Genomic DNA, 12,547 nt, shown 5'->3' with positions numbered 1-12,547 from the left:
AAGCACAGAGCTAAGTAGTTAACCAGCAAATTGAACAGATGTGTAGGGACAGTCTGATTATCTAGACCTTTCTATTTTCTCAAGTGTAAATTTTCTGGCCTAAACTCTCTGGATAATTGATCCAACCCCTCACATCACTTGTCCGGTGTATACAATGCTACAGTGACTATACAAAAGAAATAGAAGGAAGTGGTATACAGCCAGAGAGAAGTGCTTTTACAATTTGGGAACTCAAGCGGAATCAGTGGAAATAAGATTAAGAATTCTCCAGAGAAGTTAGAGCCTAACAAAAGTGAATGGCTCTCATGAGCACACAAATGGGATGGGATCGAGAAAAAAATACATTTAGCTGTTTTTGGAAGAGCATTAGCTTGAGAATTTAGTCTGAAGGCAAGAACACACTCAAATGTGTGCGATAATATGGATTTGCCCCTTCATCCCCACCCTGGAAGCTAATCTGCTTCTAGGCTAGCTCTAAGACTGTAGTCCAGGATGGCTGTAGCCAGGCACAAAAGCAGCATGGGTCTGGGAATCAGGAGGACCCGGGTTCTAATGCTACTCCGCCACTTGTCTATGTGACCTTAGGCAGATAACTTGACTTCTCTGTGCTTCAGTTCCCTCATCTGTTTATCCTGGATCTACTTCAGTGCTTAGAACACTGCCTGGCACAGAATAAGCACTTAACAAATACCATTAGAAAAACAAGACTGAAGGGAATGTATGAGGAGAGTCATGACTATCCTGAAGGACCCCAAAAGCAGACTTGTTCCAAGATCTAACCAAAGGAATGGCATCAAGCTCAGGCGGGTTGTCTGAAGTAGGTGAATCTTTGCATTCTAGATCACTTAGTGCTTGGCACATAGTAAGTGCTTAACAAATAACATCATTATTATTATGTGCCATGCAGCTCAGAACTGAATTGCCGCTCCTCCAGGAAGGGAGACATGTTTGTACCTATGGTTCTACAACTGAAGTGGCCTCTTGGGGAGACCATCAAAACTACCACCTCGACGCAGGTGTGGAGTTATGCGCAGCTGGAGACAGCAGCACACACAGATCGGAGGCAAGGTCGGGAAACCAGGAGGGAAAGGCAAAAATGACTTCAGGTATTGAGGTAATAGAAGCAGTGTGACCTAATAGAAAGTACATGGGTTAGGGAATCAGAGGACCTGGGATCTAATGCCTTCTGGCACTTGCCTGCTAGGTGACCTTGGGTGAGTCATGACTTCTCTGTGAGTCAGTTTCCTCATCTGTAAAAAGGGGATTCAATTCCTGTCCTCCTTTCTACTTAATTTTTAGTCCGCATGGGGTTCACAGTCTATGTCAGACCTGATTATCACGTATGTACCTCAGTACTTAGTACAGTGGTCTGCACATAGTAAGCCCTTAATAAATACAACAATAATTATTAAATGCAACAGTGCAAAAAGAAAACTTTACATGCATCCCATCTGCCAGGGTATTGTTGGTGACATCGATCAATCAACTGTATTTACTGAGTGCTTATTGGTTGCAGAGCACTGTACTAAGCACTTGGGAAAGAACACTATAACCATATAACAGACACATTCCCAGACCAGAACAAGCTTCCAGCCTAGAGGATGAGCTATCGATCACCTCCAAACTTACACACACTGATAAAAGTCCACTCTCAACAGCTTCATCCTCAAAGGATAGCTCTAGATATTATTTAACACTTGCTGTTCTTCAGGATGTTACTGACAGGGAGATTTTTATTGTTGTGTATCAGTGTGACTAATAGAACCAATGCATAGTCGACAGTCCTTTTTACATCACATGCATGGAAAGACTGGATTTTGCTGCACTACTGCACTTATTCCCATTATCTTTCCAAAGTCTCTGTACAGGTCACTCCCTCCAATTCACCAGTTTAACAGACACTATTATTACCATTACTATAACCACCACCACCACTTGGACCCTAGTCCGGGAGTTACTGTGCCCCTAAACGGACCTAGATGTTGGGTAAACTTACTCATCTGTCAGCTTCTAACCAACTGGAATGGATATTAAAGAGCAAAACAGAGATACACTAGATTGTTTCCTCCTTAGCATGAACAGCTGTCTATGTTCACCTGCATTTTAAACCACGCCAAAAGTTTTTGCCATCTAAATTGGATCGCCGCTCCGTTCCTTTTTATCTTTTTTTCTTAATGTCAAAGAGGCCAATTGGGAATCGGATGTTAAGCTCCTAGCCTTGTCTGCAGGGAACAAGGATGAGGAAAATCTTTTCCCTCGCTCAGTCCCTTTACTTTAACACTGCTCATATCATGGAACTAGATGCTGGAGAAAGCAGAGTTGCTAGGTACCAAAATCCAATTACTTATGGAAAAAGGCTAATGAATTATTTACTGTTCTGTCTAATGCTTATTTTCCCTGAAAAATGGAAATGTATTCAGCTGGATTTTAACTGTCAATTTATGCAAATGTGGTGGAGAGCAGAAAATCACTATCTGAAAGGGGGAGGCAAAGAAATGCTTATACAATTTGTGGCGGCAGGACTTGATATGAGCAATCCAAGGGAGACAACATAAGTTGATCAGGACATTAGCCACAATGCCACAATGCTTACAAAAGGCCTGATTTTTAAAAAATCATCTTTCAAAAATTAGGTGTGTGTATATTTTCTGAGGACTCAGAAGCTGAGTAGCCTGGGCGCTAATCTTCTCACGAGTAATAAAGGAAGAGGGGCATGTCTTGCACGTACTCACTTGGAATCACAGCTTTATATCTTCCTCTACATAGCTAGGGCCTGTTTAATACCATGTTAAATAAACTAACAAAGATGAGTTACTGTAACACCAAATTGCAGTATACAGTGGTATAAAACACATCTAAAAGACTTTCCCCCCCCCTTTAACCACCTTACCCAATAAGGGTTTTAAACTTTTTATTCCAGACTTGTGAGGTTCAACATTTCTAATTTATGGGGCTGCCTCATTATCCTCTAACCTCACCGGTTAGCTGATCCATTGTAAGATCAAACACAAAGTACTCTGATGTTGACCATTAAAAGAATCACCACGACAGCTCGTGGTGACAGCTTGAACAATTTAATGAGTTACTCCTTTCCCAGTGGAAATCAGATTTTTCACCCGCAGCATTCCTTGCAGGCACAGAGTACAGCAAAAAACCCCGGCACCAAGGAGTTAAAAAACACATTACACATTAACCATAACCTGTCTGCCTGGTGGATTTGATGAAGTTTACCATTCAGAAGAAGCTCATTTGTATTCCATGCTTGTCTGAGTCGCAAATTGAACATTGTACTGGACTGCTAAGAGATATGTTAATACACAGTGCTGGGGGGAGGGCAGCGGGCGGGGAGAGGCAATCTGAAAGGTGCATTTCGAGGAGGGCGCTGTTAGAACGTGGGTTGGTCCCAAAGCTGCAAAGCACGGCTGAGATGAGGAGTGAACCACCTGCTCAGTCCTGCAGAAAGGGATTTCTGTGGGAGACTGTGGGCGGGTGAGCAAGTGGGGCAGACTGATAAGCATTGCTAGTAAAAATGTGTTTATCGGCCTGAAATTGGTAGCCTTTATTCTTCCAACAAGTCGAGAAAAGGACAACAGGTTAGAGCTGCTTCTGGTCTTAGATTGTGATTCCTCTTCTTCTATGTGATCCCTGAATATTGCTCTCTTGGAACCTAAGAGAAGTTAGTACAACTTGTACTATCAATAGCACATTACCACTCTGGCCCATAGTGAGGAATGGGAAGGAAGGAGAACTCAGGTAACAAAACAAGATCAGCTAATGACCTCACCCATCATATCACTGCATTCTTTAATTTGGAGAACATATTTTGGGTGATGCAAATGCAGTACCAACTAGGAATAATTTTTAATTAGATATTACTTTAATATCTACTCTAAAAGGTGGAAGGATTATTTGGACAGGTCATACTTGGTTCTCATTAGATCAGAAAAAAAAACCCCAGGTTTGAAAAAACAGAAATGGCAGACAAAGTAAAGGCACATTCAACTTTCTGTCCGATTTCTAAACCTTTTGTCACCTGAATGAAAAATGCCTTTTATAATAAGTACTTCATGCCGACTGGACAACTGGCAAACCCAAAATTGCAAATAGAAGTTGTTTCCAGCTGTATACTTCCTCATTCCTCTCCTCTTAGGAGTTTAGACTCCTGCTGCTGCTAGGCTGAGAAGCTAATGGTGAGGCAAGCCAGCTCTAAAGGTGACCATTCCAGCCTGGACTTGAAAATGAGCTCTTAAAACAGTATTTTCCGTGGTCTAGGGAAATGTGAGCTGATCGGGGCAAAGCGTGACAGAACATAGACAAATCACACCAACAACAAGGAATGAACAAGCACTGTTAGCTGCAGAAATGATGGGTGGCTGGAGACAAGGTGGAAAGCAGTAAGCGGCAATTGCAAGTCTACTTTCTAGTGGTCACGACAATGGGCACTAGTTTTATTCCCAAAGCAACATAGATATAAGCCTCGGTCAAGTGTCAAAGCAGGCTAGTGGCTTTGTGTGTTATCCGCAGAGAAGTTTTGGACAGGCGGAAGAGAAAGGTGCTACTGATTTTTAGAGAAAATACTCAAATTCTGACTTCATATAGAAAATTGCTAGAATCCAAAACCCACAAACTGAATGAAAAATTAAAATTAAAAAGAGAAGCCAAGATGTTAGTGTGTTTCATTCACATTTGTGGGTCCTGTGTACGGTAAAATATTGCAATAATCTATCACCTGTCTTAATGAAAAATCTAGAAATAAAGAGGATGATAAAAGTCTTTGCCATGAATCAAATGGAGTATGTGCTAATCAGCTCCCCCAGTCTCATCATGCACATAAATGAGCACCATCTGATGAAATGTATCAAAATGGCTCATGTGTAGGGGTAAGAAATTTTTCCTAGAGGTAAAAACACCACTTTTGGAATTTCGATTTAACAAATAAATGCAGCGCTTTGGCAAAGTCATCCAAAGTTTTGCCAACCTCCTTTCCCAGATAAGTGTGTGACCAAAATACTTAATTCTTCTTCTTTGCCAGAAGACAAATTACATATAGATGGATCCATTCATGGGAGATTTTCATCATCCTCTTAGAGTTCTAGAACAGTGTGGAAACCAGGAGAATAAGGTACCTGCTATGTGGACTGCTGACAGAGGGTCCAGGCTGTGAGACACTACATTTGCCCCGTGGCTGTTTGCAATGAACAGGGGGTAAAGAAAGAAGAATGTTCAGTCCAGGCAAATAAAGACAAGCTACTGATGAAAATTAAAAGTGCAGCAAAGAAAAACAAAACAAAACAAAAAAAAAAAACAAATGGAGGGATTGATACCCATGAACTAAGGAAACTGGCTTTTCTTCCACTGAACAATGAAATGAATTTCCAACTATATTACTAATCTTAAACGGCCCCTTAACGGCCCTTTTTGCTTTGAGTGTCAAGTCTTTGTAGAGCACATAAATTACTTCACTTTACTCAAGTGGTTTGGTATTTTCTTTATTCAGAATTTCAGGGCTCCTCTCAGGAATTTTACACATGTATAATACAGACACCAACTGTCAATGCTGGAGATGATTACTTCAGATGGACTTCTGTTAAGGAATGTCCATTAACATGTTTATATGTTACTTTATCATTCTCTGTAATGGCCCTTCTAGTCTCCTAAAGAGCTCTGTTTTTCTTGGAATTTTAAAAACAACAAGATGGCTTCTTCCAGAGACAGATTAGTCAACCCCATGACCAAATACTATAATGGAAATTTTACATTTGATTCTCTGAAAAGCCAGTGTTCCTTCACATTCTGAAACTAGGATCTACAGGAAACTAGTGAATGTAGCCAAAAAATCAATTTTTAAAAGATCATGAAGTTCATTAAGACAGAACTTGGACAACTATAAAAAGTGCAAACGAAATCAATAGTTCCAAGAACTAAGGAAAATGGGATAATAATAGGAACCAACAGAACTGTAAAGGCCAAAAAAACTTCAGTTACACACAGGAATCAAAGTGTGGAAGGCAGCAGAGATGAAATTTTTTTTCTTTGTCTTATTTTTGCAAATGGGAAATCACAAGCCTTTGTCCTCTTCACATGAAGGGTCCTGGCTCTGTGTTCTCAACTCTGAGTCCTATAAACCTTCTAGGGCAAAAGCCTCAAGGGCTGCTCTCCCAAGAGAACCACTGTCTGATCCACAGACTCCACAGTCCTGTTATAGCCAGAAAGGCTAGTTAAATTTCTGGGTGGAGCTGCTCCTAGCTGCTTTACTAGGAAAATGGGAAGAGCATGGCGAGAGGTGTAGACAGGACTGCCAGAAGGTGGTGATCAAGACTTTAGATCACTCTGTCAATCAATCAATGGTATTTACTGCGCACTTACTGTAAGCACAGCATTGGACTAATGTGTAAGAACAGTTACTGTCTAATCCTCTGCATGCCAGCCACACTTTGAGCTCCGGGGATTTTTTCCCATACCGTTTACATGCGGGAGGGGAATGCGGCACAGCTGAGCGTATGGCATTATATTGTATAATGCGAACTCTTTTGGGCATGAGCTCTTGCTTTTCTCCAGGGAAATTCTGTGGACCTCATAGTTGGCTGGACATATGCACACCTCACTAAATGCTTTGCCCCATCAGTAGCCTGAAAAAGACCAACACAAAATTACCGTTTTCTGTCTGTTGGGGGTGCTCCTTCCAGATCCAGGGCTCACAGATCCTGAGGTGTCCAATTCATCAGCTGATGACCAAGATGACAAATCCTACATCATAGGAGATAGAGAAACCTCAGGATTTTTACAAGAGCACTGTGCTTCAAAAGAGAAAGCTAACTTCCTCTGTTTCAAGTGCATCTGTTAGTATTCTTGAACGATTCTTGAATAATTAAGTGACGGTGCAGGGAAAAAAGAAATCATAGTGCTACAAGATCAAATAATTACCAGCTGGAAATGTCAAGACAAATTCTCTAGTTTCTAAGCACTTTCCTGGCTTTGAGTTACACTAACTCTTTCAGGCATCTAGACGTCCATTAAGTACCCTGGAGATGTACCCGACGGACCAAGAAAGTAACTTGGAAAAGTACCTAACTTACAAGCAGGAAAGAGTTAAGGCCCAGAAGGGATATTGCTGATGGAGATCTAAAGCCAAAAAAAAGTAAGGGTGGCCTAGTGGAAAGAGCATGGGCCTGGGAGTCAGAGGACCTGGGTTCTAATCCCACTTCTGCCACATCTGCTGTTGTTGAGCAAAGACTTGCTGAGCTCTTTATTTTGACAAATATGAAATGAATGGTACTTAAATTGGATGGAGATTATGCCTCAGATTGGACGGAGATTATGCTTCATTAATGTACATTATAAAGCAAATTACTGTACAATTGAAAGGCCTGACTGTTCTTTCCTGATTCTGGAATAAAATGCAAAATTGAAAGGGAAGCTGCAAGGAAACTGAATTGCATGAAAATCAGTGGTAACTTACCAGCTGGCTGCTTGACAGGTCTAAAATCTTCTCCAGGTCTTTAATATGGTGGCTAACCTCCTTCAAGAGAAGCTTAAGCCGATTTCCAATGACGTGCACTTTTTCTTTGGCTTCTAAGCAGTCCTGGCCTTCGGCATTGACCAGCAATTGGCAGGACATGTCCTGAAGTAACGCCACCTTCAGTTGGGACTCCAGCAACTCACGCCTGATTTGCTATTTACATAGCAAAATGTCACATTTTCCATGATTTTTCAGAGATACTAGAAAGCATAACCCTAAAGCTTAAAAAATATTACTTTTACTTAGTTCATACATGACCAATTGTCATGATTCTGAAGAGCAGATTTTGATTTGTACATGAACTTTCCATTAAAATGTCCCATCATTAGACATGTGTAAGTCTAATGCACATGTGAAAATGTTTTTAAGAAGTGTGAGATCCACCATTCACATAAATAATGCAGAATAGAGGGAAATAGATTCATGAAGCAAGACTGAAGGAGGGTAAAGACATACTCTACATTTCCCAGCTCTTCAAGCTTTGGAATAGCACTGATACTTCCCAATTCTCTAGGATATTTAACAAATCAAGAAGGAATTGTACATTTAAAAAATGCATTACTATTATTATCATTAAATGCCCTCGAGTCATTTCTGATTCATAGCAACTCAAAGGATATACTCTCCAGAAAGTATGAAAAAAATTCTGAGAGCTGCTAAAATACAGTTCTCTGCTCCCATTCTAATGGCAAATAAAGATGAGCTGTTGTATCCCTCTTTGTTTGCAAATGCTGTAGAGCTAAATACATCTCCAATCACCACCTTAATACTGGTCCTGGGCACTGACTTCTGGAAAGGAAATGTTTGATGAAGAAAACTGCAGTCTGGAATGTCAACTTCAGTTTCAGTGTACAAGTGCTGAACAGATCATCAGCACCCTCTTATTCTCAAGCCTAGAATCTTCTTTTACATCATTTAAGCTGCTGTTAGGTCTCCTACCGTAAGCATTTTGTGATGGTCCTGTAAGGTATCTGAGTCCAGGCTTGGATTGATGGGCACAATTTCATTTTTTCGTCTGTCAATGTTCTCCAACCAAAGCAGCAGCCCATGGCTCATCTCATGGAAATCCTATAAATAGCATGAGAAGATAGGAGAAAAGCTATTTTCTTCATCTCAGCTGGATGTCATACTTCTGTTTTCGACAATAGCTTCACTAGTGGCTCTAAATTCAAAGTCAGGTCCAACGGATGCCTAAATTGTGTGGGGGGATGGGAGGATGTTAACTGGAATTTTAGGAGGTCACCTTTGTTGTGTAAATGACCTAGTAATAACACCACTTTATGTCTCTATGGTGCTTTTATGAACCAAAAGTAGGAAGAAGAAGGCATTCCCATTTCAGAGATCAGAAAACTGAAGCCCGGAGATGTTAAGTGACTTGCCCAAGGTCACATAGCAGGCCAATAGTAGAGCTGGACTCTAACTCTCAGTATCATGCCCCTTCCTCTAGGTGTTGCTCTCTCTGGAACCAGATGTGCTCTGATTTCTGATTAGATCTAGTTTCCTAACATATCTAATAACACTTGAGTTAAGTAGGATTTTGAGCTGGAAATGTAATTTTAAATGACTTGGAGAGAATTTAAAAATGTTTCATTACATCAATAGCACATCTAGCTGGGGGGCGGGGACTATTGTTTGTGCAGCTGGGAGAAGGTCCTCAAGGTTACTACCTGACATTGCATTAATGCGTCTTGCAGCGAGCCTCTCCATTCTTCCAGCATGCTGCACACTCGGTCCCAACGTCCATTCATCTGGGTCAGGCGCTCCTGAAGGTCCTTGCTTTCTTCACTGTCAGACTGGGTGAACTCTGAGCTGCACAAGTTAATGGAAAGGATAATGGCTTTCCGGTGATCGACTGCTTTCTGAAGTTCCTGTGAAGTTTGAGAACCAAATCAATCAATCAATGGTAATTATTGAGTGCATATTGTATGTAGAACACTATACTAAGCGGTTGGGACAGCACAATACAATGCAGTTAGTAGTCACGTTCCCTGCCCACGAGGAGTTTACAGATTAGGGGGAGACGGACATTAATAGAAATAATTAGGGATAAATAAGTGCTGTAGGGCTGAGGGTGGGGTGAATATTAAGGCCTTAAAGGGTACAAATCCAAGTCCAAGGGTGATGCAGACCTGATGGAGTGCTTTACATTCAATGGTAAGGAGTTTCTGTTTCAATTAATCTATCACATTTATTGAGCATTTAGTGTGTGCACAGCACTGTAGCAAGTACTTGGGAGAGTAAAACATAACAGCTGATGGACACGTTTCCTGCTCACGATGAGCTTACGGTCTAGAGGGATGTGGAGGAGGATATAAACCGATACTGTCAGAATTAAAATGGTCACTAGAGCAGACTTGAAAGTAATTTCAGAGATTAGAGCTACAAAAATCCTTCTGAGCATGTGAAACCCATACTGGCCTCATCCACATTTATAATACCATAGTCCCTTCACTTCTAGGCTGAGATCACAAATTTCCCACAGAAAATGCACCTAGATATCACAATACATCCAGAACCCAATAAAAAACCAAGCAAGAAGGCAGGGAAGGGAGAGGTAGAATACAGATATAACTCATGGTACATCTCATTTTCATCAGCATCATCAATAGTATTTATTGAGCACTGTGTGCAGAGCACTGTGCTAAGCGCTTGGAAGAGTACAATAAAACAGAGTTGATAGACACATTCCATACGTATAACAATCTGTAAAGTTACCTTGAACAAATGGATGAAGGGTAAGAATAATAATAATAATCGGGCATTTGTTAAGAAGTTGCTATGTGATAGGCACTCTCCTAAGCGTTGGGGTAGATACAAACAAATCGGGTTGGACACAGTCCCTATCCCATGTGAGGCTCTGTCTCAATCCCCATTTTACAGATGAGGTAACTGAGGCAAAGAGAAGTGAAGTGGCTTGCCCAAGGTCACACAGCAGACAAGTGGTGGAGCCAGGATTAGAATCCATAACCTCCTGACTTCCAGGCCCATGAACTATCCACTACGCCATGCTCCCTCTCCTGAATCATGCTGAATCACAACCAGCCATATTTTTGGATAGGCTAGAGAAGTCAACTTCCAGTTTATGTTCAGGGACAGGTTGGGGAGGTTGGGGAGAGCTGAACTGGGTAGCCGCTGAACAGAGGCATCCCCCATTTCAACCAATCAATGGTATTCATTGAGCACTTACTGTGTTCAGAGCACTGTACTAAACACTTGAGAAACGACATTACAAAAGAGTCCACAGGTACACGGAACTTACAGTCTAGAGTTGGGGACAGACTAAAATAAATTTAGGGGAAATTTTAGAGAATAAGTCGCAAAGAATAGGGGTGGAGAATGAAGGGCAGAAGTTTTAGTCAGATTTACTAGTCTCTTCTACCTTGCCATGATAGAATCTGGATAGAACAGAGAAGCAAGCTTTCAGTTTCTGTTAGGGAAGGGGTAGAAGAGGAGGGAAGGGAGGGTATTGACTAAATCAGCAATAGTGCATGATCTAACTCTGGATTTTATGCACTGTAGGACAGGGGGCCACGTGTATTAATCTGGCAAAAAGCTCACTATTCAGCTTGTTTTAGACTCTGAGCACAAGGACCCATGGCTACATCTCAATGAGAGGGAAGGACCCTGGGCAGGACCAAACAAGTACCAGATGGAATTTGTAGTCACAGAAACAAAACAGCAGCACCATTAAACATTAAAGACCTGCTGGTCTGCACTGGAAGCTGTATTTTAAAAGACCAAATTATCTTGTGTTTCAAGAGGCAGTGTAGTCTAGTGGATATAAGCTCAGGGTTTGGAGTCAGAAGACCAGGTCGGAAGACTAGTCCCAAGTCTGTCACTGGCCTTAGGGAAGTCACTTAACCTCTCTGAGCCTCATCTATAAAACCTCAGTTTCCTCATCTGTAAAATAAGGATAAAATGCCTGTTCTCTCTTAGATTGCGAGCCTGACGTGGGACAGGGATTGTGTCCGATCTGATTATCTTGCATGTATTCTGGTGCTTGGCACATAGTAAGTCATTAAAAATAGGATTAGGTAGACTTAGATTAGTTAAAAGAAATCAGAATTTTTTTCAAGTTTCCAAATACACTGCAATTTCACCAGAAACACTACTTAACAATAGGGGAGTTTTTCATCTGGGTAGTGTTTGTTTGAAGGTGATGTAGTTTGTCTGAAAGGGCCTCTGCTTAAGCAGGGGATATACGGTCTTCTGTGGAGTTAGGTGGAGGGTCCTATAGAGTTCAGATCACGTGTGCCTAAACAAATGAATTCCTTGAGGAATCAAGCCCCATGTTCCGGAGAACTCTCCACTCTCTAGCAGGGTTGCCCGCTGCTAGCAATGATTACAAACAATATTAATAAAACTACTGACTTTCCAATTTTTACATTTCCATAACTTTACATAGAAGATGATAAGATGATTGAGCATTGCATGGCATCCATTTGGTCCATGGAAAAATGGTGCCTCGTGCCTGGCAAATAGGCGTAGAACTTGTCAGGACAGGCAAACCCCGGTGCAGGTAAAGGGCAAGGATGTAGGAGCAAGTAGAAATGGTCTAAAAGCAACAGCTCCCTGTTCCATTCCTCCCCCTACCTGTAGATCCACCTTCTCCTGCCACAGAACTCAAATGGCAGCCTCTGGGCCATCTCTGCTGGGCAAATGGACCCGGGGTCATGGGGAAAAAAAAAATATTACGGAGGAGAGCGAGGCAGAGAGCAGGGTTTGGGGAGGGGTGGGAGTGGAAGAAAGATGGCCAAGAGGATGGGGAGGAAGACGGGGGAAAAGAACTAGAAGGGGGAGAAAAAGGGAAGAAGGGAGGGGGGAAGTTGAGAAGGGGATGGAAGAGTGAATGTGAAGGAGGAAGGAGGGGATAGGGAATGGGCAGAAGGAAGGAAATGGAAAAAGTGGGGAGAAGAAAGCAGGAAGGAAGGGAAGGTGAGAGTGAAAGATTCTTTTCCCTCCTCCCATCTCTGCTCTAGCCCGTCCTGCCCCATCCAACTGCACAGCCAGGCGGGTACATATCCCCAG

General features: G+C 41.8%; 1 protein-coding gene across 13 annotated transcripts in view; it reads right to left on the bottom strand.

The window, feature by feature from the left end:
- SYNE1 (spectrin repeat containing nuclear envelope protein 1) overlaps positions 1-12,547 on the bottom strand; it is a 518,607-nt gene that overhangs the window by 3,923 nt on the left and 502,137 nt on the right. For 10 of the 13 annotated variants that reach the window (XM_029048032.2, XM_029048053.2, XM_029048047.2 and 7 more), the window contains 5 exons: positions 9,187-9,387; positions 8,459-8,587; positions 7,460-7,672; positions 6,655-6,747; positions 5,127-5,185 (listed from right to left, as the gene is read on the bottom strand). In XM_029048032.2, the coding sequence (XP_028903865.1) occupies positions 5,127-5,185; positions 6,655-6,747; positions 7,460-7,672; positions 8,459-8,587; positions 9,187-9,387 (695 nt within the window). Of the gene's footprint in view, positions 1-1,372; positions 3,668-5,126; positions 5,186-6,654; positions 6,748-7,459; positions 7,673-8,458; positions 8,588-9,186; positions 9,388-12,547 lie in introns of those variants that run through there. The other 3 variants (XM_029048087.2, XM_029048102.2, XM_029048078.2) reach the window with 2 other exon arrangements.

This window comes from Ornithorhynchus anatinus, chromosome 2, assembly GCF_004115215.2.
Source record: "Ornithorhynchus anatinus isolate Pmale09 chromosome 2, mOrnAna1.pri.v4, whole genome shotgun sequence".
NCBI classification, from domain to species: Eukaryota; Metazoa; Chordata; class Mammalia; order Monotremata; family Ornithorhynchidae; genus Ornithorhynchus; species Ornithorhynchus anatinus.
The sequence above is the reverse complement of the archived record's forward strand: the minus strand, read 5'-3'. Positions and strand labels throughout refer to the sequence as shown.